Source organism: Arachis duranensis, chromosome 1, assembly GCF_000817695.3.
Source record: "Arachis duranensis cultivar V14167 chromosome 1, aradu.V14167.gnm2.J7QH, whole genome shotgun sequence".
NCBI classification, from domain to species: domain Eukaryota; kingdom Viridiplantae; phylum Streptophyta; class Magnoliopsida; order Fabales; family Fabaceae; genus Arachis; species Arachis duranensis.
The window spans coordinates 3,891,391-3,919,076 of record NC_029772.3 but is presented as its reverse complement, the minus strand read 5'-3'; the positions used below and the strand labels follow the sequence as shown (position 1 = coordinate 3,919,076).

The following is a 27,686-nucleotide window of genomic DNA, read 5'->3' as shown; positions in this document are numbered from 1 at the left end:
TCTTTTCTTCCGATTCATTACTTTCTTATAGATTGTTCTCACTTTATTCAATTCAAATTTGAATTCCAAAATAGATTTGAGGTGTAAACTTCATCCAATTTTATCGCCAAAGAAAAAAATCAATAATTATTTCACATGTAGTATAATTTAGTTGCTTTTTTTTTCACATGTAATTGGAATTATACTTAAAACTTTACGTATATTATCTAAGTTTCTTAGCATTATACTATTGCTAATGGATTTACTTTTTTAATTTTGTGACATCTTATTTTTTATGTAATATATTTTTTATTCAAAATTTTATAATCAAATGGGAAAATTGTAATTATAATTTTCATGTGGCGATATTTAATTAGTTATCTGCTTAAAATATCTTTTTCTTTTTTATACTAATAATAGTACTAATCTCTATCACTTATCTTTCCCTTCAATGTGTCAACATTTGTGTACATGCTAATTGCTAATCATATGTCATGAACCTTATTATTTTATTTCTTTTGAAAAGAAAAAGAAAAACAACGATTTATATATATTTGCAATTTCATTCAATGCGTCATTTATTCAGAGAGATTTTAAATATTAACATCCAACCATGTGGAGCGGTTCCAAGTCCACTAGAATTTTCATTCCCCCATATGTGTTGTATCATTAAATATTTTGATTTTAATATTAGAAAATGATAAAGGTACCTAAATTATTAAAGATGCATACTACCCACAAAAATAAAAAGTCCTCATAAAGATGAACGGTGGATTTGACATATGCATGAGGAGGAAGAAAACAACACTTATCCATACCATGGTATATAACTATAATTATACACTGTTTATTTGAGTGTTATTAAATTAATAAAAATATTTTTTTAATTTTTTAATATGTTTAATAAATTTTTAGTAATAAAAATAAAAATATTTAAAAAATAAAAAATATTTTTTTAAAAAATTATTTTATAATTTTTTTAAAAATAATTTATATAATAAATAAATAATATTTTTATATTTTTACACTCAAATATAATTAATAAATAATTTTTTTGTATAAAATATTTAAATAAATAAAATTATTGTATTAATACAAATTCAAAACAAATATTAATAATAACTAATAATCATTTAATTATTTAATTGCCTAAAATTAAGCTTAACTTTTTAAATATAAATGAGATTATTAATATTTAATATTTTTTTATAATATATATCATTTATTTACTTTTTATTGTTTTGTTTAATTTAATTTTGTTTATACATACATATAATATTGTTTTTGTAAAAAAATTATTATAATATTATAAAATATTAAATTTGCAATTAAATATCAAAAAATTATTTGATATTTGTTTAATAGAAAAAATATATTATTTTATCTATACCTACATATAAAGATAATTGTGATTGTTTAATTTGGATTTTTATTTTTTTCACAATTTTTTTGTCTCTCTCGCATAATTTTAGAAAAAATTCAGACACCAAAATAAAAAATAGTCAAAATTCTAAATTAGTTCATTCGAGTTATATTCTTTATAGATTTGTTAATTATTGAGTTATAATTTTTTTTTGCATCATATAAAAAAATCAATATAAATATAATTTGACGGATATTAAATTCTTGACTAAGCACAAGTATTAATAATAAATGTATTACTCATGCAATATTATCGAAATATTGAAATGGAAAAAAATAAATTAAATTACTATACTTTTAGATGTATTAATTATATTTATTTATTAAAATTTTGATTAGCTAATATATTCCAAAATTTAAATATCTAAATATATTAATATTAATATTTTTTATTATTTTGCTATATTATTTAGTCCCACTTCTAAGATTTTCTGGATCCGTCACTGTTGACCGGGCTTCCACTTCTAAAATTTTCTGGATCCATCACTGATTAAGAATTATCTCATAAAAAAATATATTTTTAATAAAATTCACATACCTATTTTTAAGTATGATAAAATAATTGATATTGAATACTGTTAAATAAAAAAAATTGTTAAGTAACACTTCATAAATTTTGAATGACACTGAGGTTCAATTTGAGTAACCAACTTAATTAAGCTCCTTTTGATAAAATAACTTAAACAATAAATGACTCTGTTAAAAGTAACTTATAAATAAGTTATTTTGTGTTTGGATTTTTAATTCTAAAAGTGTTTATTTTATAAAAATGTGATGAAAAGTATAAGTATTATGAGAGAAGTCATTTTTTTTAACTTTTTTATAAAATTCTTAAAAAATTGTAATTTAATTTTAAAAATTGCATTAGATATTAATACTATTATTTTTTATAAATCAAAAATTAAAAAAAGTTACTTCTAAAGTTTTTTAAACGGACCTGAATCTTCTGTTCAAAAGTTGCCACTTGCCAGAATAACACTTGACAAAATAGTGCTGTTAGCAATGAGCAAGAAGAGAATTGGAAGAGATAAGTAATTACTAAAATAGGATAAATAAAATAAAAGGTTATATTATATGTGTATTAAAATTAATCACTAAAATCAATTATTAGTATGTATAAAATACATATTTTTTATACATATTAAAATATAAATACATATTAAAAATAAATTAAATTACATATATTTATACATAAATATATTGATAATTGATTTTAGTAGTTAATTTTAGTGTAAGAATGGTAACTTAAATAATAATTTTAGAAATCCATGAATATTAAAAAATGAATTCGACATCAACCATTCAACCATAAAAGAGTAGTAAAGGATGTTCATGGATCGGATTTGATTCGCATATTGTGGTGTTTATTCGAATTTAATTTAAAAACTGTGAATATAGATTTAATCCGCAAGGCTAATAGGATCAGATTGCGAATTTTATATATGTATCTGCATATCCGAAGATCCACAAAAATAAATAAATAAATAAATATTTTTTTATGTTTGATTTTAACTAATAGTATGTTGTATTATTTTATTAATATTATTTAAAAAACTATGTTTAATATTATTTCAAGAGTAAACATATTCAAAAGAATATAAAAAAATTATTGATTTTTTTAAAAAAATAAACTTTAAAAAATATTTTTATGTTTTACGGATATATCCGATATTCGATTCGATCCGCAAATGTACAGATCGGATCTAAGCTTACAAATTGCAAATATTGAATCCGATCCGATAATTTTAGTGCAGACTGAATTAAGATTTTTGTCGTATCCGATCTGATTCGATTCGCGTTCACCTCTAATGATAGCAATAGTCTCTCTATAAATATTTAAGAGTTATTCTTCACATACAAGCGTTTTCCCGTACAAGTCATACAAGTCATTTTATTCACGCGCTTTCACGTTTTTCTCCGTGTCTCTTCTTCTTCTTCTCTTTTCTCCGTATGTCTTCTTCTTCTTCTTTGTAATTTTTCTTTCTCGTTATCATCGTCATTAACACCACTTCTTCCTCCTCCTCCTTTTCCTCTTTCGTTTTTCATTGGAATTTCTTCTCCTCTTTTCTTTTCTCCTCCTCTTCTGTATTTGCAGCAAATTTATGTATAACACGAAAATATTTGGGTGTATTATAAGAATTTTTTGATGTATTTTTATTCTGATGCATAATTCAGAACTCTTCCTCTTCCTCCTCCTCATATTTTCCTGCTTTTTTTTCTTTATCTTCTTATTTTGTTTTCTTATCATTCTTTTTGGGAGAAAAAATCAAATAAAAAAGGAAAAAATACATAATATTGCAAAATCAATAAAAAGAGGAGGAGAAAAAAATGCACCATCAACAACAGTAATAAAAAAACAACAATAAAAATGAAACACGCAAAAAAAAAAGAGAAATACAAAGAAGAAGGAGAAAAAGAAGGAAGATGAGAAGGAAAAGGAGACATGTGAAGAAGAAGCGTCTTCCATAATAGTGAGTGAGAGTGCGCTTTAAAAATAGTTGAATAACGCGTGTATTATGACGCTTTAGTGAGTGAATGTAGTTTTTGTTAGACTTGTATGTGTAGTATAAATAATAGAAATGAATTAACCACTCTCATTAATATGATCATGAATGTGTTATTACTAATTAGGCTCTTAATAAAATTTAATTTGACTAACAATGTTTTAGTTTAAATTAATAAAATATGATAAGAATAATTAATTAGGAACTTCAATAAAATTGACTTTTTTTATTTAAGTATTTTTTTTTCAACTTATGTCAAATTTAAAAGATTTATCATTTGTACATTATTCCTGTATTTAATTTGCAAGCCAATTATGTATTAGGTACTTTGGCGATATTTTGCTGGCTAACCAACAAAATATGCCTAAATTACCAAACTATGAAAAATCAACTACACTTCACAATGTTACCATCCAATAGCTTATTTTATTTTATATTAAAACATTATTAAAAAAATAACTCATTTGAATTTAAATAAAAAATTTAAAATTGATAACAATAGAAGCTCAAAATTATATTGGGTTCAAATTCGATAAAAATTATATTTTTATAAATTTAAAATAAAAATTTATATAAAATCTATTAAAAATTATTTTTTAATTTATTGACATTTAAAGAATTATTATCGAAATTCTAGAACAAAGGGCATTTAACATAGCCCTCTTTGCACGATTAACGATTAAACCTAACCTATACCCCTTTAAGGAAACATATAAAAGCTCAAACTTAAAATTTTTCAGAATTTAAAGTATTAGATAATTGTGATATTTTTTTCCCCCATAATTTTACAGGCAAAATGAATGTCCTTCAAAAAATAACAAGAAAAAAAAATGCAAATAACACCCACTGATTTATTTTTTTTCTTTCTTAAATTTATTGAAAATATTGTGGTTAAAATTGATGTAAATTAAATATTAGGATATTTTTAAAAAAATATTAAAAAATAATTAAGATTTATTAGTTTTATTATCAATTAATCATCAACGTTTGAAAATATAAATTAAAAATATATTATTAAATTACTAAACTAAAAAAATTTAAGTAATAAAAAATAATAAATAAAAATAATAAATTTTGATAATTTTTAAGTATTTCTCATTTTTAAATTTGTATTAAAAAAATTGTTTTATTTATTTATTTATTGATTTGCTTTTTTTTTTAACAGTTTTGGTACCTTTTTCTTTGTGTTGTTGACCACTCAGTTCCTTCCTACAAGTACATAGGAAGCAGCAAACATAGGCCAAAAACAACACCACCACCCTTTCCCTTCCATGCTTTCACATGACTTGAACAAAACAAAGTTTAAATCTTTTCATGTTGGAGAAGCATTAGCAACCCTCACCTTCTTCTCTAACCCATCGGGGAACCTGAATCAATCAATTTTAGTTTCTCTTTCTTTAATGGGTAGAATCTTCCTGTGCTAGTGTTAAAGGTCACACTTTTTCAAGAACCCAGTTGCAGATTTGTCCTTGTTTCAGTTGAAGATGGGTATTTGCAACCAGGATGCAATCAAGCAGTTGCAATCCATGATGGAAAATGGTGTGTTCTTCACAACCTTCAAAATAAATAAATAAATAAATCAGTCTCATCTTACATTCTTGTTTTACTTCCATGATCTCTAATTGATAAAGATTCCTTCTTTTCTTTTTTCTTTTTTTGTCTCTTGTTCCAGTGAATGAGCAGCAGAAGATCACATTCCAGGTTTGCTTTTTTTTTTTTTAATTAGTATGCTTAGATTCTTATATGTTTGATCTTGGATATTGAGAACAGATTTAAGGGAAAAAGAAACAATTTAACTTATGATTCATGATCTGCAACTTGATTTGGTAAAGGAGAAGAAAGAAAAAAGCTTTTCTTTTTGTTTGTTTGTTTGTTTGAAATTCCAAATTAAGAGAATCAAATGATTTGATAAGCATCAGTTTTCTTTTTTTTTTTTTTGGTTAAATTGACCTGGATCACTTTTGTTGCCTCGCATTTGCTAAGGGGTGTTTTTATTGGTGGTTATAATATAATTTGAAGGGATTAAGAATTCAAGATTTGAAGTCAAGTAATGTACTTTTTAATGAATAATTGTTCTTTTCAATGTTTGTTCAACACTCTTCAAGAAGAATCATCCTGAATTTTAGTGATATTAAACCAATAAGTGCCTTTTCTTGTTTTTTACTCTTATTTTAATAAATCCCTCTCTTTTTTCCCCCCTAAAATATTTTACTTCATATTTCAGAACATGCATCAGGGATATCCAACTGAAACACTAGCCAGATTTCTCAAAGCAAGGGACTGGAATGTTGCCAAAGCCCATAAAATGGTTAGTTAGATCTTTTTATGCTTAAGGTCTTTAGTGGTTCGGTTGTTTGATTGTTCTTAGAATTACTCGGAGTTGTGTTCTTTCGATGTGTATACTTTGCTGACGACTTAAAGTTTTACAGATAATCGATTGTTTACAATGGAGAGTTGAAAATGAGATTGACAATGTTTTATCAGTAAGTTCCTTCACTATGTATGTATTCACATGTTTTCTCTTTTCTGTTGGTAGAATACTAATTCCTGAAACTTCTATGCTGAAATCTTGTATTATACCTTCTCATGTTTGTGATGAATCCAGAGCTGAAAATATATTTAAATTTTCAAATGGTCATTTAAATGTTGGTTGGGATGGTTATTAACCTCGATTATCAACGGAAGAGGGTGTGAGTTCAAATTATATGTTCATTGATTATTGATCATCAGGTCTATAATTGTGATGCATTGTTGATTTCTCTCTCTCTTTATCTCGCTTGTTTTATTTATTCGCAGAAGCCAATCCCCGTAGATGTGTACAAAGCCGTGCGAGATTCTCAACTCATTGGAATGTCTGGTTACTCAAAGGAGGTACTATTGTAATTTAGACAGATCTTCAAAGAAATTTAGATGTCAGTTTATAAATTTAAGCCTTATATTCATCTTCCCTTCTTTGTCCTCACCCTGTATTTTTGGTGTAATTATAGTTCATAAATGGCATCTTAAATAATACAATAAGCTTTTAGTACCATCTGTGATTGCTAATTTTATTTCTCTTTTGTCTTATCATGCCAGGGCCTTCCTGTCATCGCTGTTGGTGTTGGGCTCAGCACATTTGACAAAGCTTCCGTAAGGATCTCATAACATTATGATATGAACTAAACTAATTTGTTGAAGATTACTTACTAAATGATATCATAGCAACAATGTAAATGGCTCTAGAATACCGTAAAGACGGACTTTCCAAACAATATCATAGCAGCTATTTTTTCTTCAATTTTTGTCTCATTTCTGCGTACCATCCCTATCTCGAAACTAGTCTATTTCTTTTCCTGGGATATTTTAATTTCTTAGGAACCTCATTTCATTAAAAAGTTTCTGCATTGACACTAACAGGTTAAACTTAAATGTCTTTTGCATGAAATACTTCAATGTTCAAATTCTCTTTAATATTAAATAGCTGATTCTTGTTGTTCAGGACAAATACTATGTGCAATCGCACATACAAATGAACGAATATAGGGATCGGGTGGTCTTGGTGAGTGCCTTCTACCAGTTTCATTTTCTCATAAATTTTCTATGCCCGGCTTTGCTTATTTGAAATCATTATTTTAGCCAACAGCTTCGAAGAAGCAAGGACGTTACATTGGCACTTGTGTGAAAGTCTTGGATATGACTGGTTTGAAAATTTCAGCGCTGAACCAACTGAGGGTATGCACATAATTTAGAGAAACAATTTCTGTTTTTCTTCATTCTTCTTCATTCTTTTAATTCTATGAAGGTCCCTTTTATGAAATTTTTTGGTTCATATCACCTGCAGCTTTTGACATCTATATCTACAATTGACGACCTGAACTACCCGGAAAAGACAGACACATATTATATTGTTAACGTGCCGTATGTATTCTCGGCGTGTTGGAAGGTTTGTGTACTACTACACTTCTTTGCTTTAGTTCAATACATAATTCAAAATCCAAAGACTAGCAAGTGATTTTTTTTCCCTTTCAATTACAATTGGCAGGTTGTAAAGCCCCTTTTGCAAGAAAGAACGAGGAAGAAAGTTCAGGTGCTGCAAGGTTGTGGGAAGGAGGAATTACTCAAGGTAAAAATCACATTTACTTCTTCAAACATATAATTTTTAAACCTATGCATATGAAAGATCTTGAAAAATAAGAAACATAGTTTGTCAAGTTTCCTATTCACTGTTATGAAATCTCCAAATCCCCAATCTAATGAAGATGCTAACATTTAATTTTAAATTGTGAATTTACTCTTGCTAGACATGCATTAAATGTGATATATCATAAATCTTGCATGTTTTTCCGTCCTAAATTCCTGTCATTAATCTGATATTAATGAAATAATGATTATTAAAAACTTGATTCAACTGTGTGAAAACTGATCTTTTTCAATAGAAAAATAGGTTTTTCTAACGAAATAACCGGAGAACATTTGATCAACTTAAAAGTTCTTTCGAAACTTGTGTGAGCAGGTAATGGACTATCAGTCTCTCCCACACTTCTGCAGAAAAGAAGGTTCCGGATCCTCGAAACACCGCGTAGCAGGAGACACTGAAAATTGCTTCTCCTTCGACAGCAGCTTCCACCAACAGCTCTACAACTTCATCAAGCAGCAAGCCGTCGTCATGCAAACCATATCACCAATCAGACAGGGATCCTTCTATGTTGACTTACCGGAGCCAGACCCCGACGACGCCAAGATTGCCAAGACCATCGAATCCGAGCTTCACAAGTTGGAAATTCAGAATGGTGTTGCGGTTAATGGACACTAAAGACATGGTTAACCTGTTTCTGGTCTTTCCTTCAGCCTTGTGAATCAGTTTCATATGCTATTATTATTACTTTATGATCCCTTTTAAGGGTTATACTAGATGTAATACTTGAATATTTGCATCAAGTTAGCTTGATGCAAAGTTCTTGAGATAAAATTTTTTTTATCTAATTTCTGTAACCCAATTTGGGATGATGAGTATATGGTATGGGATCATGTAGAAAAAGAAAATCACACTTTTTTTTTCCTCCCGAGATCAGTTCTTATGATCCTCAGTGTACACTATTATTTGAAAACATACACCAGATTTTATTATTTTTTGCCTTAATTCTTATATATTTGTTTTAACTGTAATTAACCACTTAGTTTATATTTTAATATTCTCAATCTCCTCTTGTTCTCTTTAGATTTATCAAGCAAATGAGAAACTAAGTTTTATTTGGTTCAACAAACACAACTTTAGATAATAAACCAACAATGATGTATATACTAAAATTATAGTTTAGCTGTACTAGCTCAATGAAGAAAAATTGCCAAATTGTTATCATTTTTTTAATTGCTACCTAACAATAATAATAATAATAATAATGTAATTTCAAGAAATAAGATACTTGATTAGAAAAATAGAGACACATCACACATGATAACAGTGGCGGAACTTGAAATAAAATTTTGGGGGGCCACATAGAAGATAATTGTCAAAATGCTTTTGATATGGACTCCATTTAAGATAAGCTCGTCTAATCTCATTTCTCTGGTTTTGGTGATATTGCCAAATTTAAAGTCGTTTTTCAGGGTCTCATTCCAAAAAATTAAGGTCAAAAAGTTGTATCTCACTTTTTTCGCGATTCATTAAAGTAGAAAAACTATCTACATGTGTTGATATTGTAAAAATTATATGTTCTCCTTCTTAAATATTAGTCTTCCTCTTAAAAAATGCATCAATTCTTTAATTTTTCATTATTATTTTATAATAAAATTTGAATATATATCTTGTAGAATATGTAAAGAAGAAGTTAGAAGAACAAATATTAAAATTTATAATATTTATTGAATTTTTTTAGTAAAGTATTTAAACCAATTGAATTATTTTTTATCTTTTGAAAAAGTACTACTAATTTTTTTATAAAAAGTTTGGGGGGGCCGTGGCCCCCTTGTCTGAACTAAAGATAATCAAGCTGGTTGTTATCTGTTGAAAGTTGAAACTTTCAATGGTTAAGCATGTCTGAGATTCCCTTATACCTTGTAATCTCCAAATTTCTTGTACTTTCCATAGTACAAGATGTGATCTCACTATAACGCTTTATATTAAACCACATCAGATGCTATAATTTTACACACAGCATGCCTTCCTTTTGAAAACATTATCCTCCATGCCAATAGAATTAAACTAGAAGTTTCGCCATGCCAATAGAATGAGGATTAAGAGCATATCCTCCAAAGCTGCTTGCATATTTTTCGAGCTTGGAAAACAAATCCTTTACTCGAATCATTAAAAAACTCCCATAACAATGAAACAATAGTCCTATTTCATTTTCTTTCTGTATCACAAAAGAATCAAACTTCACAAATTCTTGTTCAAATCTAAGTGAGATCCTAAACAATAATTGAGCACACACTTTCTTCCATATGCCCCAATTTTATGTAGTATGGTATTTTGCAATTTTGAAAAAGTGGTTGATGTTTGGATAAAGACTAAATGATTTTTTAGGGTAGCAAAGTGGTGGTAGCCTGTCCCGCCATGCCCAGATTTTTTTTTGGACAAGTCCAATCTTAGGTACCACAACACATTCACACTGTATAAATACTCACACAATTCTAAAAGGCTCATATTCAACACTTAGCATTCGTCAAGATTTGAATTCGGGTGGGTATTAAGAGGTATATGATTTTACCAATTGAGCTAAGACTTAGACCATCTCCAGTAGAGAACTCATCCTAATTTCTGTTTATGGCCCACTTGTCATAAAAAGTAACTCCACATCAGCTTTTGCGTCATAAACAGTAAATAGGAACTCAAAGCATCTCTCTCTTCTCCATTAGAAGGAACTAACTTTAGTCCCTGTTGTGGTCCTACTTAATTAATTAATTAAAATACTTGTAATTAATTAATTTTTTTAATAATATAATTTAAAAAACTTGGAAGAAGATGAAGAAGAGCAGTAGAGAATGTGAGAATACAAGTGTATCTAAGTGGTATATATAGAGTAACAAAATATTAATTTATTAATAATAACGGTAACATAGTAACGACTAGTTTCTAACGGCTATTTTTACAACGGCTAGTTTTGCAACGGCTAAATTAATATAACAATATAAATATAAATAATAAAGTCCCTGTTCAGAGGGCCTGGTTCCCCTAAAAAAATGTGTGAGGACCTTTACTTGCTTTGCTCCAACGGTTGGCAACTCGTTGGTGTCAGAAAAAAGCAAAATTGGGACTCCCATTGGACTTGTTCTTAGGTCTCAGCTGTGTACGCCCAAGTTTAAAACATAGCAGGTCAGCCCGTGCTGTCAAGTAAGCCAAAAATACTAGTTTCCCTCGCTTTTTGGTTGGTTAACGGGTTAGTCCACTTAATTTTTTTTAATTAATAAAATTAATTCAAATTAATCTAAAAAATAATAATTAAAAATAAGTACAAATAAAAAATAGACAAATTACAATACATTTTTTATTATTTTCTAAATTTCAATTTTGATAGAATTGTTCACAATAATTTTCATCAATCAAATTATCTTTATTTTAAAAAATAAGTTACATAATTTAAATACATATATAAAAATATAGAATAAAATAAATAAAGTTAATAATAAAGGAAGAATAAAAAAATTAAAAAAACATGTTTAAAAATTATATTATTATTAATTTTTGTAATATCAATTACTTTTTTATTTTAAAAAAAAAATGGGTTGGGGCTGGCCCACCCTACGAGTTTGAATTTTAAATTTTAACCCGATCCGTTCTTTTGACGGCTTTATCTATAAGAAAATAATCACTTATGATATTTAAAAGTTATCTCCAAGAAATGATTAAGTCTCATCTATTACTCTATAATAAAAATATTATTTGTACACTAAAATTAACTACCAAAATTAATCCTCATGTAATTGTATATGAATACATGTATTGTTCAACTTATTTTTAATATGTATTTTGTATTTTAATATGTATTTTATATTAGTGACTGAGTTTAGTGTACACATAATATAGTCTCTCTATAAATACCATAACATTAAGGTATTTTTTAATCCATTCTCATCTAAATATATCTAAAACTCTTGCTAACTTAAAACATTAAAGTACTATCTCAACGAGTAAGTCAAAAACCTCACCCAAAGATATGTAAATCTCATATCCAAATCCAAATTCACCTTGATTTCAAGTAACATCTCAAAAGAATACCATTAAATAAGTTATAAATAATAAATAATTTGTATAAATATCACTTTAATTTTTTATAATCATAATTAGTTTTAGTATATCAATTCTCAATAGTGATGAGAAGATAAAAGGATAATGAATAATAAAAAAAATCCCAAACATTTTGAACCATCAAAACCGGGGCGAACAAACAAATTCAAGAGACATCAAACTTGTAAGCATTTCATTGGATTTGCAAAATGTAACAAATCAATTTCCACACAAGCAAACTATGTGCATTATAAAAAATGAAAATTCTACCTACTTCAGACTATTGTAAATTCAAGAAATCATATACAACATACTATCCACATAACCTCCTCTGCTGACTGCACTAACATCAGATAAAAGGAAGCTAATTAACAGAGATGAAAATGTGATTTAATATGTGAGCCAAAGCTAAATACAGTGGCCAACAAATTATTGATTCCACTAAGCTCAGCTGTTCTTGTAGCAGCGATAGGCAATAACAACCGACACGGCAGCGCATACGACAGAGAGAGCAGCATAAGTATCTTCTTGCTCCCAGTAGTCAAGCCATGTTGGAATGGAACAAAATTTGCGTGATGCTGCTTTGCCATTACTTATCCGAGACGGCACATTCTCTCTGAACTCATCATCATCAGTTAAGAGCTTTGCCTCCGTCTCAATGGCTCCAGCGATCTTCGTCTTTTCTAACGACATATGATTGTCCTGATGGCAAGAGGAATATCTGTTATCTTGGCAACAGGTTGCAATGCTCTCTTGGAATTGAAACCCAACAGTGCCTGTTGTATGATTGTTTGTATCCATGAACTCTTCTGTGTTTTCTTTAAAATTTGTTACACTGTTCTGATGAATCCTTTGTTCTTGGCTCTTTTTTTGTTCTTCTGCTGTCAAACCAATTTGGCCCCTTGATAGCAATATTGAAAAATGATGCATTAAAATTAGCAAATCAAATCAGCATACTTTAACTCTCATTACATGTCATTATATTTTAGCAACTTTTCAGAATGCCAAAATCAGGTCTGAGCAGAGAGGGAATATACCACAAGAAATACAAATCATAGACATCATAGAGCTTACGGGTATGGCTCGTTTCGTTATTCATCACGGATGCAATTCTCCAGTAACATACCAACAGCTTAAACTCGAAGAGCTAAATCACTGCCCAGAAGAGCACCATTTGTGCTTTTAACTTGTAAGAAGTTTAAATACTCACTCTGTTCCCTTGTATATGCTAATATCACTTTTTGATATATCCTTGGATCAATATATCTAGATACATTTTATATAAAGAATTCGAGATGTATTGAACCAGATGACAGTAAAAGAGAATAAAGGGAGTAGGTAAAACTATAAATGGAACATGCTACTTAGAGTTGTATGGAGTAAAAACCACATAACCTGATAAGTATTAACAACTAAAGCTCAAGATGCTATACTACAAATTTCAGGACAAAATGAGAGACCAAATGTTAAACCAGTGATGACAGTGTGTTAAGCGTTTTCTTTCACAAAACAAAAAACAGAAACAATGTCATGGATAAAATGCTAAAGAAGAAACTGCACAGAAGATAACTACCTCCATAACGAGTCCAAAATTTCTCCTTTAATTATATGTTGTTGAATCAACGAAGGTACATCTTTCGGAGTAACATATCCGTACCTACATAATTGAGTTGAAAATGAATACTTGTCAGCTCAAAATATTGAACTGTTAAAATGTTCTTTTCCAGCTTCAAAGAAGAGATAGAAAGTTCAACCATACCAATGGCCAGTGGCTTCTCCATTGATGCTTGACCCGAATATAATGACATTTCCTCCACACTTATGCCTCCCAATGTGAGAGCATGGGCTAACAAACACTTTACCTTGAAGACCAAGTAACTCTATCTCTTCCCTGAACCTACTAACCAAGACAGGTCCACAAGCTCCGCATCTCCGGTCCCGGGATCCATGTGAACACACGAACACATATGAAGCCAACAAGGCTTCGGGGTTGCCAGGACGCCATTCTCCATCATTGACAAGAACTTCTTCGACGAATGTTTCCACATCAAAATGTGTTAATCGCCTGAAATTCACCAATAATTGCTGTTGGTAATGAGAAATTTTTTTTAAAAAAATTACAAAATAGAAGTCATGCCAACCTGTATCTGACCATGTCTGGAAAAATTAGTATATCACCATTGGATGTTTCGGTTCCATCATGTCCCTCGCAAATTGTTAAGAGGGTCTAGTAAAGATTGAACAATCCTAATGTTATTTCATTGAAATAAGATTGAACCAAACTTGATTATCAAAGATAACTGTCAGTACCATCAATCAGAAATTTGCACATGTATATGAACATTTTGTGTATGCAGAGTTGTAGTTTCATGAACTAAAGCCCTAAAGTGGTCCCGGAGGTTAGGACCGTGCACCAAATTGGTCTTTGAGATTCCAGTTGCACTATTAACGTCCCTGAGATTGATCTCCCCGCACCATAATAGTCCATCGATTCCTTTTTGACAGCAACTCAACAAATGGAGTGATGTGCTGGCACTATCAATGCCACCTGGACACAAGTAAAACGATGTCATTAGGTTCTCATATGCTCTCATTGGGCACGAAAACCAAACGGCATCCTTTTACTCGTGTCTAGCGTGGCATTGGTGGTGCCAGCACATCACTCCATTTGTTGAGTTGCTGTCAAAAAGGAATCGATGGACTATTATGGTGCCTAGAAATCAATCTCAGACATGTTAATAGTGCAATTGGAATCTCAGGGACCAATTCGGTGCACAATCCCAATATCAGGAACCAATTTGAGGCTTTACTCCAGTTTCAAGAGACTAATCTTCTGAGCAGTGATAATGAACGCAAACAATAAGAATACTCGTGGTCTTATAAAGAACCAATTAGAATTTAATTTGTATACATCCATCTAAGAAACAGATATATAATTTTTTGAGGTGTCATAGGCATCCAAATTAATCTAAAAGTGAAAAACAAGAGTTAAAGGCTAGGGTTGTGGTCGGACTACAATAAAAATTTAAAAATCAAAGATGATAAATTGGATTTCAACACTGCTAACGAGAGATTAATTCCTCTTAGGTTGTTTAGTTATAGAAGTTATTGATATAAGAGTATCATGATACTGGAAATCTGACTTATGTAGTTCGAGTAATCGAGTGACTAGTAACACATAACTCGAACTTGAAAGCGTTATCCAAATTTGCTGACTTTTTAAGCTAACTAAAGTTTTTGTTGTTCCATTCTTTTTTAACCAGAATGGCTAAATATTCAGGAAAAAAAATAAATAAAAAAAAATTTCTTAGTTTTTTTAATGTATCTTCTAAATAATATTTTAACGTTCAAAACAAATTATAGAATCAAAGTCATTTAGTGTCAATTTTTTTTCCCTTTGATATTTTGTCAAAGAATCTTTTAGAAATAAAATGTTTGTTTATTAAAACTGAAATGTCATCACTCTGTTTCAGTTTTCTATTTTACAGGATTTTTAAAACAGAAGGAAAAAAAAACCAAACAGATCTTAACCAGTTAATGGTGTTTCTCACTTTTACCCTTTTCTATTTTATGTACGAAAAAAAAGCAAATAAATTAAATCCCTGAAACGGTCACATTAGAAGCGTGTACCTCCTTCTTCATGCGACCTTTACCGGAGGCGACGGCGGCGTGGAGCAACCGCGGCAATCGGTCAAATTCCCAAGCCTCAATCCGCGGCGGCCACGCAGCGGGACTCTTGTAGCAGAGGAACACGTGGCGACGGTAGAACTCGACGGTGCCAGCGAGTTGACCCGGCGGGAAATCGGGCCTGGTAAACCCGAAGTCAAGAAGATCGTCGTCGTGGTTGCTGTTGTTCTGGAAGGTTCTAGAAGAAGAGTCGGTTAGGTAGGTATCGTTAGATGCTGGGTATGTGAAGGGTGCGAGAAAGGCGTTATATTCTGTGTCCTTTCGGTCGCTGCTGTTGATGCCAATGCTGCTGCTTGTTCTACCTAACAACATTTTTTTCAAATTTTCTTTTTCTTTTTTCTTTTTTTTTTAGGTCACTTCAGAGCGTTTGAAGTTCGAGGATTTTGAGGTTAACGATGAGAGCGGCGTATGTTTGATGTGTGGGGAGGTGGGGAGTGTGGAAGTGACAAAGGAGAGAGAAGGAATGTGAAAATGACGTGTCATGTCTCAATTAGTTCCACAAGTCTACAACAATATGCTATAATAGTAAAGTAACCAGTCCTGGTCTTTTTATTTTTATATGATTATGGATAATGTATTTTACGCATATGTGGTGTAAACATGAAATTATATAAATATACATTTTTTTTAATTTTATATTTTCTCATTTAAGCATGACAAATTTTTTCTAAGCACAACAATTTTTGCAGAGGAAAAGATAAATAAGTCCCTCACTTTTTGTCCCGCAAATATTTTTATCTTTAATTATTTAAAAATATTTTTAAATTTGTCACCTCAAAGTGATACGGATTAGTCCCTACATATAAATATCTGACGTCATTCCCGTTCTGATGGGTTGGTGTTACGGGTGGACACACATGGCATATAAGTAGAATTGTAGTTTTGAAAATTGGACAAAAAAATCCTCCTCCCTCTGGCAACCAGTTTTCCGGTCCCATTCTCTCACTCCCCACTCTCTAGTTTCTTTATCTCTCTAGCAATCACTTCACCTGCCACCGATCGCCATGACGGACGGTCTCTGCTCTACACTTGTCTAACTCGATCTCTCGTCCAACAACTTTACGGGTTTCCGAGTTCACGTCATGCTAGTCTCTCATCTCCTTCGATATATCAGATTCTTCGATGAGTTATCAATTGAGATTTTCGTGAAAATGGAGGGGTTGAGGGAGCTTTCTGTTAGGTTCAGCCAATTCGAAGGGTTGCTCCCAGAGTCATTAACGGAGATGCTGAGTTCGAAATTTTTGGATCTGAGTTCGAACAACTTCTATGGTACAATTTCGAAGAGATTCTAGGAATCCTTTGAAGGAATTGTTCCTACATTGTTCCTATAGAATAATTACTTCACAGGTTTTATTCTGTCTACTCTCAGCAACTATTCCAATCTAGTGGGATTGAATTTGAGTTTCAACCACCTGAATGGAAGTATCCCTTTCACTTTGGGGTCACTCTCCAACCTTCGAAACTTGATCATATGGCTGACCCAACTCATCGGTGAGATTACACGGGAGCTAGGTAATATAAAAACGCTGTAAAATTTGATCCTGAACTTCAATGAGCTAACAGGAAGCATCCCTGTTTAAGCAACTGCACGCAATTGAATTGGATTTTCCTTTCGAACAGCAAGCTCACTGAAGAGATTCCTCTGGATTGGAAAGCTTTTGAATTTGCCGATCTTGAAGCTTAGTAACAACTTATTCTTCCACAGCATTTCGCCAAAGTTGGGCGACTGCCTCAGCTTAATTTGGTTGAATCTCAACACTAAAGCTGACCGGAGCAATCCTACCCGAGCTTTTCAAGCAGTCGAAGAAAATTGCTGTGAATTACAGCTTGGGAGAATTACAGCTTTTCAAATAGTTAGGAACGACAATGTCCACAAAACAAAAAATTAGGAATCTCTCTCAATTTAAAAAATGTCTTTTTTTTTTTCCATAACACTAATATTGTGTCATCTTACTCTTTTAATTCTTTCTCTCTATAACTATAATATGTTGTTTAATTATTTTAGATTTGTAATCTTGAATAATATTTTATTTGTATATTATAATAATGTTTGTAATAATATTTTGTGATTTTTTTATTTTTTATTAAAATTTTCATATAAATTATTAATATACGGAGATGAAAAATAGGATCTGACGGAGAATCATTTTTCCACAGGAAATAAGACCTGCAAAAAATATTAATGGGAAACAATATTTTTCTATGACAGATGTCGAAGATAAAGATGGAGAATATATCTAAAAACAAAAACAAAAAATAGAGACATCTCCGTTCCTGTCTTGCCCTGTTGCTCTCTCTATTTTTACCCATCAATAATTTGATGAGGCAAATTGTTGTGTAGCTCCCTCGGGTATAAGTGATGTAGCCTACTACGTCAAGAATTTATTTAGAATTGTTTGTAATATTTTTACGAATTTGTTGGAGGCCTCCAAAGTACGATGCATTTCTAACTTGTATTAAAAGAAGTAGTTGAATAATTTTAATAATATATACGAAAAGAAGAGAAGTAGTTGTATTGTGCAGTGTGGTTTCTTATAGGAAACAAAATATTTATTTCTTTCATAAAAAAGAAGCGTAAAAAATAGTTATGATACTATTAGTAATAAAGAATACAATGTAGAATATCTTACATATTCATATGTGAGTTTTTTTTAAGTAGCTGCTAGTAACTTTTTATAAGTAATTAATAAATATTTTGTTGCTAATATTGTAGTGTAGTATGTGTTATAAAGAATTTTATATTTTGACGTCAAAAACAATTATTTGATATGATGGAAAAAAAAATTATGATAGTTTGACAATATCAACATAATCTTTAGTTTAAAATCTATTATCTAGGAGCAAAATTAATCCTCTTTGCGAATACCAATTTTAAAATGTATTAAAATATCTTATTTGATAACAAAAACAAAAATAATGAAAGAACATAATATTTGGAAGCGTAGATACTGTAATGAAGATTTTATAATTGTTTTCATGTAATTTTTTTTACTTTTAAATAATGAATTATAAAGTTAGATTTTGATATCTATAAAAATAGTTTATAATTGTGACACGAGATTAAAATAGGGGACAAAATTTTCTTGAAACAGACACAGAAACTTGAGCAGAAATCTTCACTCTGTCCTTACTAATTTTTGAATTATTAAATTTATTTAAATATCCTTAATAATTTATTTCTTATATAGATTTTTTAGTTATTTCACACCTACATTGAAAAATCTAATCCTAATTTTAAAAGCGTCTTTCTTTCTTTTCATAACACTAACAATGCGTCATCCTACTTCCCAATTCTTTCTCTCCATAATTATATAGTATGTTATTTTATATTTTTGGACTCAGTAATTTTAGATAATACTCTTTATATATTGTAATAATATTTGTAATAAATTAATAATATTTTGTGAGAAGCAAAGAAGCATCTTCTGTTCTTATTCTGCCTTATACTGTCCCGGTATCATCTGTATTCTCGTCCATCTAACTTGATGGAGCGAATTGTTGTAGCTCCATCGGGTGTACGTCAAAAATTTATTTAGAATTGTTTGTATTTTTTTACGAATTTGTTGAAAGTTAATGCCTCCAAAATACGGTGCATTTTCAGCTTATATTAAAAGAAGTAGTTGAATAATTTTAATAATATATACAAGAAGAGAAGTAGTTGTATTGTGTAATGTGGTTTCGGATAGGAAACAAAACATTTATTTCTTTCATAAGAAAGAAGTGTAGAAAATAGTTTGTGATACTGTTAATAAATAATAATAAATAACAACATCTTACATATTCATATGTGTTTTTTTTTTAAAGTGGCTAATAGTAATTTTTTATAAGTATTTAACAAATGTTTTGCTACTAATATTGTAGTGGTAATGTAGTATGCCTTATGCAGGATTTTTTATTTTGACGTCAAAAACAATTATTTGATATGATCAAAGGAAAAACTATGGTAGTTTGACAATATCAACATAAATTTTTAGTTCAAAATCTATTATCTAGAAGCAGAATCAATCCTCTTTGGTACCAATTTTAAAGTGTATTAAAATATCTTATTTGACAACAAAGACGAAAATAATGAAAGAGCATAATATTTGGCATAATTATAAACATCAAACAAATAATCTGCAAATGTAACTCGTAAATAATATGAATATATAAATCTAACACTTCTCAAAACACCAAAGTATTTAATACAAATGCAAAGCTTTCAAAGAATTTCAAAGAACTTAGGTTTGAATAACATACAGAACTTGACAAAAAAAAATGAAATTAAACTTGCAAAAAGAAAGATTACATAAACTAATTTACAGAAGAAATATTACATAAACATAAAGAAAGTAAAGAGAAAATGAAAGGGAACCTACAAAAAACAAACTTAGACCGGAATTCGCCAAGAGACGCTGAACTACTCTACTTATTGAGCAAAAGATTTATATTCGAACTCGCGATCTCTTAAGTGAGTATAGGGAGACTATGTCATTTGAGTTATAATTTATTGATTAATTTTATACTCACTTATATTTAAATTAATTATATTTTTTATTGTTCATAATTATTAATATAAATATTATTAAATATGTATAAATAAAAATATCAAATATTTTTATTAATTACAATATCATTATTCTTTTTATGATTATATGATATTTATTAAATATTATTTTTCAATAAATACATATAGTATATAACAATATAATAATATAATAAATATAAACTAATTAGTTAGTTACTGAAATAAAAATTAGTTGCTTTAGTATAAAAATAAAATTAAAAGATATTTATTATGAAAAAATACTAAAATTTTATATACTTATTTAATAATAACTGAATTATAATTTGTTGATTACAATTTGTTGAGACTTCATTGTTTTTAAAATATTAGTAAAGATATATATTTTAAATTTTAATTTATAGACTTTTGACCATTTTAAATTTTTTATTTACGTAAGACTGGTTCTATCAGTTTAATTAGTAATTTATTGATTGAACTAATAAATCAATAAACCAATAATCTTACCGATTCGATTCTGACAACTATGCATCTAATACCAACCGTCTTTGTTAAAGTCCATTGTTCAAACAGTAACTAAGTTGGTCTTGTGTCGAAGAGGTCTTGTGTTAAAGAAGCCAGGAAATTTTTGCTACTTGTGTAATTGTCTTCTTGTTTTTGTTTATAATGTGTAATAAACATTATCTTTTATCGTAACAGTATGCTACAGGTAAAATTACTTGATAAATACGATATTAATGTTTGTATTTATTTATTTATATTCATTGCTACTAATGGAAAACAAAAATATATCAGGTATCAGGTAGAATGATTAAGAATATCTCTCACATGCATATAGACACTGCACAACTAATGAGATTCATTGTTAGATTTTCTTCAACAAGGATTAGGAATTTAGATAATTGTTTTCTCATGTTTTTAATTATTTTTATTGGAATTGAGGAATTGTGTCTCAAATCTTGGAAAATGTACTTTTTAATGCACTTAAAGAAATTGCCTCTAATTTGAGGTTAATATTTGGAAATGAAGCGCGACATATTTAATATATTTATGTTAATACATATCGAAGATATTTAAGTTAATATTTTAATTTAGATAGGATTTTTATTTCTAAATTATTTCATTAATCTATCAGAATCTATAATATTGTGCTTCCACTTTAAAAAACAGCATTGCTTAATAATCTTAGAAAGACTTTTATAAGCATTTTCTTATTATAACTTTTTTATTAGTTATTTTAAACACTCAGATTCTTTTCTACACGATTAAGAATAGTATTCTAACATGCTGCGCCAGGTTTAATCAATGCATAAGCAAATGACTCTATGAAATGACTTTGCACAATGTGTTAAATTAATACTCTAATAAATAAAAATAAAAGAAGAATGAAAAGATTCACGATATAAAGATACACTCACCATTTGATATCTACAAACTACAAACATACATTATGGTTATACCATCTCTGTCAAGGAAAATGTGGCTGTAACAGATATTTTCCAAGCATTTATGGATTTATCTAACAAAGATTATATACTAAGCCAAATGTGGTGTTAAGTCACACTGTGCTTTACAAGTTTCCAAAGTATGCATGCATATTTAAATGATATTGCTTCCCGTGGAAGGGTTGCTACCACCAAACATGAAACCTCAACATAAGCAACATAGTAATACAATAGATTACATAATCTACTTGGTTCAATTTACACTATTAACACTTCCCATAATCCATTCATTTTTCAACTACTACACACAGATCATTTTTTGTTTCCCTCACATTCAAGAGCTGCACAAACTACACAACAAATCTCAAATTTCATGCAAGATTCTCACCAGGCAAAAAAGGAGATCCACCTTCAACCTGGTTTTTCTTCCTGTGGAAGATACCGCTAATGGTAGGCACAAGGACTTTCTTTGAAACTGAGACCTTCTCTTTCTCGAGCTTCTTCGCCTCCATTTTGTGAGGAGGAGGGTTCTGCTTTTGAATCCTGTAGTGCTGAGGAGATGATTCCGATGACACCTGAGTTTCGGCCAATATTCGAGAAGCGGCTTCTGCTGCCTTCTTCTGCTCCCGCTCACGCCACCTCCGAAGCTCGCTCTCCACTGCCTTCTTTGCTGCTTCAGCCATCTCGGCCTTTTTCAAAGCCTCCTGTGTTGCCGTCTTCATATCCTCGATCTCCTTTTGAGCTGTCTCTAATCTTTTGATAGCTTCATTTTCACTTGCCTTCACAGCCTCAACCTGTGCCTGGGCAGCAGCTACTTTCATGTCTGCTAATTTATCAGATTCCTCAACTTTACGACTTAGCGACTCGAATTCCTCTCTTGAGATTGTAATTTTAGCACCAGAATCGGATGTTAAGGCGCGCGCAGCACTTGTCCTTTCAGTTAACACCGTAATCTGGTCAAGGGCACTCGCCTCTGCTGCTTTTGCTGCTTCTGCATCTTCCAGTGCAACTTTGAGCTTTTCCTCTGCATCTTCTAATGCAAGCTTGGTAACTTCAGCCTCCTTCATCAATTCTGTGGCTTTGTTCTTCATGTCTTCTGCTTCCCGCCGTGCATTTTCAGCTTCAGATTGCAGCTGGTTCAGTGTTGAGATCATTTCCTCAGATGCACCTCTAACTTTAGATTCTTCTGCCAAGCAGGCTTCAAGCTCAGACTTACTTTTACGAAGCTTGACATGCAGATTCCCGACAACAGATTCAGTTTCAGACTCTTTCTCCTTCAATTCCAAATGTTCCTTCTTTACATTCTCAAGTTCCACCTTAAGAGCTTCCACCAAGCTCCTAAGAGAGCTTTCCTCATCTGCTACCTTATGCAGTGACTCCTTGGCGTCATCAAGTTCCAGAGTGACACTTTTCACGGAGTCCAAATCCTGCATCCTTTTATTTTCCATTTCCTTTTGCAGAGCACCAATTTCACTCAATGTCTCCACCAGCTGTGCTTCAAGATTTTTGGCAAGCTCAGGATTGAACTCTTTCTTTAAATCAAGCACTTTCTTTTCGGATTGTTCAAGGGTGGCTTTATATGATCGTCTTAGAACATCTTTCTCAGCTAGCACCATTGCTTGCTGCTGATGTGCTTCAATAGATGCATGCTTGGTTTGTTCAATTGATTCCTTTACAGCAGTAATTTCTTTAGACAGCTCAGATGCTCTTTCTGAGTTTTCCTTCATCGCATTTTCTGCTTCTGCTACTTGCTTGAAAGCAGACTCTCTTGCATCCGAGGAAGAATCATATTCTTGACGAATCTTGCTGAGTTCTAGCTTTGCAGCATTGAGTTCTGTAATGATGGATGCATGCCTCTTAACTGCAGCTTCAAGCTCTTCTTTCCAAGCACCATTTGTTCCATCAGAGTTACCATACTTTACTTCTTTAAGCTGTTTCGCATGATCCTTTGCAGTGTCTGTTGCCATGATCGCTAGTTCCCTGGATTCATCGACAACTTTTAGCTTTTGTGTCAGTTCCTCAACTGTCCTTTTAGCCCTTTCAAGCTCAACAAGAGCTTGAGCCTTAGTAGTTTCAGCATTATTTACTTGTTCCTTTAGTTTGTTCAACTCTTTCTGGGCTATATGAAGTTGTGTCTCCTTTGCCAAAACACGCTGATGAAAGAACAAGGTTTGTAAATAGCAAAAAATAGAGGACAGAATAAATTCAACTAAACTTGAAAGGAAGGGAAATAAATCATAACCAGATAACCTAGTTTGTGGTTAGAACAGCCTAAGTAATTAGAAAACTTGAGATTTGTGGTGCCCAGTTAAACAAAGATTCCTTCCGGAATTGAATTTGATTAACTAATATCCAGAGATATATAAAACCAGAAAAAGGCTCATGTACAAACAAAAGGAGGAAAGAATTCAACATTTTAAAAGAAGTCCAAGGTCGTGTGCATATAAACCATTCTTAGAAAGGTGAGTTTGATATGATTGATTATGTTCATGATTTCAACATAAGCACAAAAAAGATGGCACTGCCGTGGAGTCAAAGAAGCTCGTGCACTGTTTCCTGAACTAAAAGAAAATGTAACCTAATTCCTGAACTTTCTTAAATGTGAATGATTTTGGGACTTCTGATTCCACGCCTTCCTCCTCTAGGCTCCACAATCAAGAAATGCATAAGAGATTGCAATTGGACTCGATTCCTCCAAGCTGTTCTGACTCCTTCATCAGCCTCTTCACAGATGCACAGCCAACATTGCACTGCACTGAACACACTGCAACACAGGTACCACCACCACTTCCAACAACATTTGCAATGTTTTTAAGGATTAGGCATGAGATGAACCCACATAGGCCACTATCATAGTTGAAAAGTGCTTGAAGTGTGAGAATATACCATCATCACCGGTTATCCAACTTCCTTGTTCTCCAAGGGTTGATCAGTGGAGGAGATTGTCTTGGCCAAGTAGTTGTATCCTCAGTTAGTTGCAAGAACATGCTGTTCTCCTCTAGTGTCTTCATGTCTCTCTCCTTTCTTGGCACCTCCTCTACCCACATTTAGATCTATTCAACACTCAAACTTCTAGGTGGATTTGGTATGTGAATTTGGTCACGCAACCAGTCATCTTACCTCTTGTCCTAGCCTCTTAACTTCTTTGAAAATGGTGGCAGTTTGATATTCAAATTTGAGATTTCAAAGCGGGTGGATTTGGGGAGGAAGGAGGAATCTCCTAAAAGCTAGACATGTGAACAACATGTGATAAAATGCATTTTTCCGTTCCAAATATGGAAATATTTTCTTCTTTCTTTTTTGGTTTCCCAAGGGTATCTAACACTGAACGTAGTGACTAATCCCTTCAACCCTTCCCAACGGCAAAGGCTGACCACAGGATGCTTTCCATACCCAAGGTGGGATTTGAACTCCCAATATCTTGATTAAGGGACCAAGTGATGAGCCACCAGGCCAGACCCACGAGGTTAACAATTATTTTCTAGTTTTGGGACTAAAGTTCATATAAACCAGAGTTCTGGGGATAAAATGTATTTTTCTGTTCTAAATATGGCTATTTTTTTGGGCAAATCTGTTCTAAATATGTATTAGCAAAGAATTACTAATACTATTTATTTCCCTTTTTGGCTTAAGAATTAAAGCGAGTACCTATGTTAAAAACCATAACAGGTTTATACTGCAGTTACTACTTCATTAACTTTACAGGATACACTTAGGAGATATGCAACTTTCAGATTTAGTTCTACCTACCACAAGGGGTTTGAAGTTTGTACCCTTACAAGGCAAAAAGTTACAAAAATTGACAATTACCTCAGCAGAATAGGGTTTTGCCTTCTTAATGAAAGGTTTTTCACCAGAGAAAGCACCTTCACCAAATAAAGAGACAGCATCTTTAACAGATTGAAAAGGAGGACTGGTGTCAATCTCTCCAACCTCTGGCTTTGTTGCGTTGGGTGAGTCGGTAGCACTTTGCCGGATTTTAGCTACCATTGTCCGTTATATCTAAATATTATGACTGTAAAACCTGTTGAACAAAACACATGTTACAAGAAAGAAGACAAAATGAAATATAGATCATCATGAACGGGTAGCATATATAAAATATGAAACTCAAAACAATGCCATGTGACAGAAATTTATTTACAAACCTACACAAAGATCATTGCCCAAGATACCAAATAACCATTCACATTGACATTATGAAAGACACAGAACCAATGAACCATTCCCCCACGAAAAATAACACCATCAGATAATAAACCCCAACAACAAATAACAAATTATATTGCACTCTAATAATGCAAGTTATTTATATCTATACAAAAACCCATTCTTCAAAAAATTTAGAGCCCAAACGCATATCCAAAAGTTGCAGAGTTAACTATAGTGCCTTCACTATCACAAACACCAACAGCTCAAATTTACTCTCTAATTTGATTCTAAGGACATTCCGGTTCAAACTTCTAAGCACAATCTTCCAAAATAATAGTAAAACCAAACAATTAAAATTTTAAATCTTGAACGGATTTTCTCGATACTCACCAACACACACGGGAGCGTAAAGAACACTTCAAATTCGAAGTCCTCCACGGCGGTCAAAACGACCTGAAAACGACATAAAAATCATCAAAACACGGAAAACAGAGCTTTAAATTGAAACGACAACCGACAAAGAAGAACGCAGAGAACAATGACAAAGTAATTAAGTAGTAGTAGTAGTAGCTTGTTCCGACAAGTTCAAACAAAAACACACAAAATAAAACCCTTAAAATACTTCCAAAACCCAGAATCCCAAAACCAAACAAAAGTTTCAACTTTCACCTTAAACCCTCCCAAACAAAATTCATTCAAAAAAAAAAAAAAAGAAACACTCAAAGAATCAGAATCAATCGCTAGTATTATTGAGTATCTTCTATATAGAGAGAGAAAGATAGAGAAGAGAGAGAAAAGTGATGGAGTGGGTTTGAAAATGAAAATCCGAAAGCTGTTGAAGACAAAAATTTCTGTATCAGCTCAAGTCGGGTTCAGCGAGGTGTGAGTGTGTGGAATCAGGTGTGGGCGTTTCTATTTGAAAGTACAAGTTCCTTGCTTCGAGGGCATTGAGTTTGAGTGAAATGACTGTTCTGTCCTTGGAGTACCACGCATTAAGCACCGCGTCACGGGTTTCACACTGTCCAAATAAACAAGTCCCGGAAGGTTAGAAATGACTGAGCAAAAGAAAACAAAGGAAATGAAAGAGAAAGAGAGTGACGGAGAAAGAAAAGTATGTTAAATTGTTAGGACAGCAAAAAGGCATTTCAGCCTTGTTTTTCTAACTTTGTCTTCCAATAATTCAGAAAAGATTGAACTTAAGAGTCTATAGGAAAATTATAACATTTTTCATAAATAAATAAGTCTTCTGATAATTTATTTTAATTTAGATTTATTTTTTCATAGGTTAAGATTATAAATAAAAAATATTAAAAATACAAAAATTTAGGTTTTTAATTCATTTTTTTATTTATTAAATAAACACATTTAAAATTTTTAATTAACAGTAATTTTATCATATATTTTTAATACATATAATAATTAAACCCTTAATTTAATTATATTTTTTCTTCAAAAACAAATCTAACGTCTTTTTCCCTTGTTGATATGAAGTTATTATTTTTCTTTTCTTTTAAATGGCAATTATATATTACCAATTTACAACTGCTCATAAAAGGTTCAATCACTGCAATGAAAGGTGGAGGCTTAAACATCCCCGTATAAAATTGCATGCTTAAAATTTTGATCTTTTATACTATTGCATTCCACAAGCAAATATGTGCGACAAGAACAATATTATTGACATTCCTTTTTATATTATCATAATTTAATGGACTAAGAGTTTGTTTGGATATTATTAAATTTTTAAAAAAATATTTTTATTAATATTTTTTTAATATATTTAAAAAAAT

General features: G+C 30.9%; 3 protein-coding genes across 3 annotated transcripts; 1 reads left to right on the top strand and 2 right to left on the bottom strand.

The window, feature by feature from the left end:
- The first annotated feature begins 5,106 nt into the window (after positions 1-5,106).
- LOC107460605 (SEC14 cytosolic factor) lies at positions 5,107-9,030 on the top strand. Its single transcript, XM_016079023.3, has 11 exons — positions 5,107-5,444; positions 5,578-5,606; positions 6,130-6,213; positions 6,335-6,388; positions 6,702-6,776; positions 6,981-7,034; positions 7,384-7,443; positions 7,521-7,616; positions 7,726-7,827; positions 7,927-8,007; positions 8,398-9,030. Exons 1-11 carry the CDS (start codon positions 5,390-5,392, stop codon positions 8,695-8,697), a joined length of 990 nt encoding a protein of 329 aa, XP_015934509.1. The 5' UTR covers positions 5,107-5,389; the 3' UTR covers positions 8,698-9,030.
- A 3,250-nt stretch (positions 9,031-12,280) lies between these two features.
- Positions 12,281-16,248, bottom strand: LOC107460692 (altered inheritance of mitochondria protein 32-like). The gene is made up of 5 exons (XM_016079113.3): positions 15,739-16,248; positions 14,250-14,335; positions 13,868-14,173; positions 13,682-13,765; positions 12,281-13,009 (listed from the first exon to the last, which is right to left on the bottom strand). The coding sequence occupies exons 1-5, from the start codon at positions 16,105-16,107 to the stop codon at positions 12,556-12,558; spliced, it is 1,299 nt and encodes a 432-aa protein (XP_015934599.1). The 5' UTR covers positions 16,108-16,248; the 3' UTR covers positions 12,281-12,555.
- Positions 16,249-21,668: 5,420 nt separating this feature from the next.
- Positions 21,669-26,447, bottom strand: LOC107460782 (WEB family protein At5g55860). Its single transcript, XM_021135029.2, has 3 exons — positions 26,287-26,447; positions 25,555-25,768; positions 21,669-23,897 (listed from the first exon to the last, which is right to left on the bottom strand). The coding sequence occupies exons 2-3, from the start codon at positions 25,732-25,734 to the stop codon at positions 22,116-22,118; spliced, it is 1,962 nt and encodes a 653-aa protein (XP_020990688.1). The 5' UTR covers positions 25,735-25,768; positions 26,287-26,447; the 3' UTR covers positions 21,669-22,115.
- Positions 26,448-27,686: the final 1,239 nt, after the last annotated feature.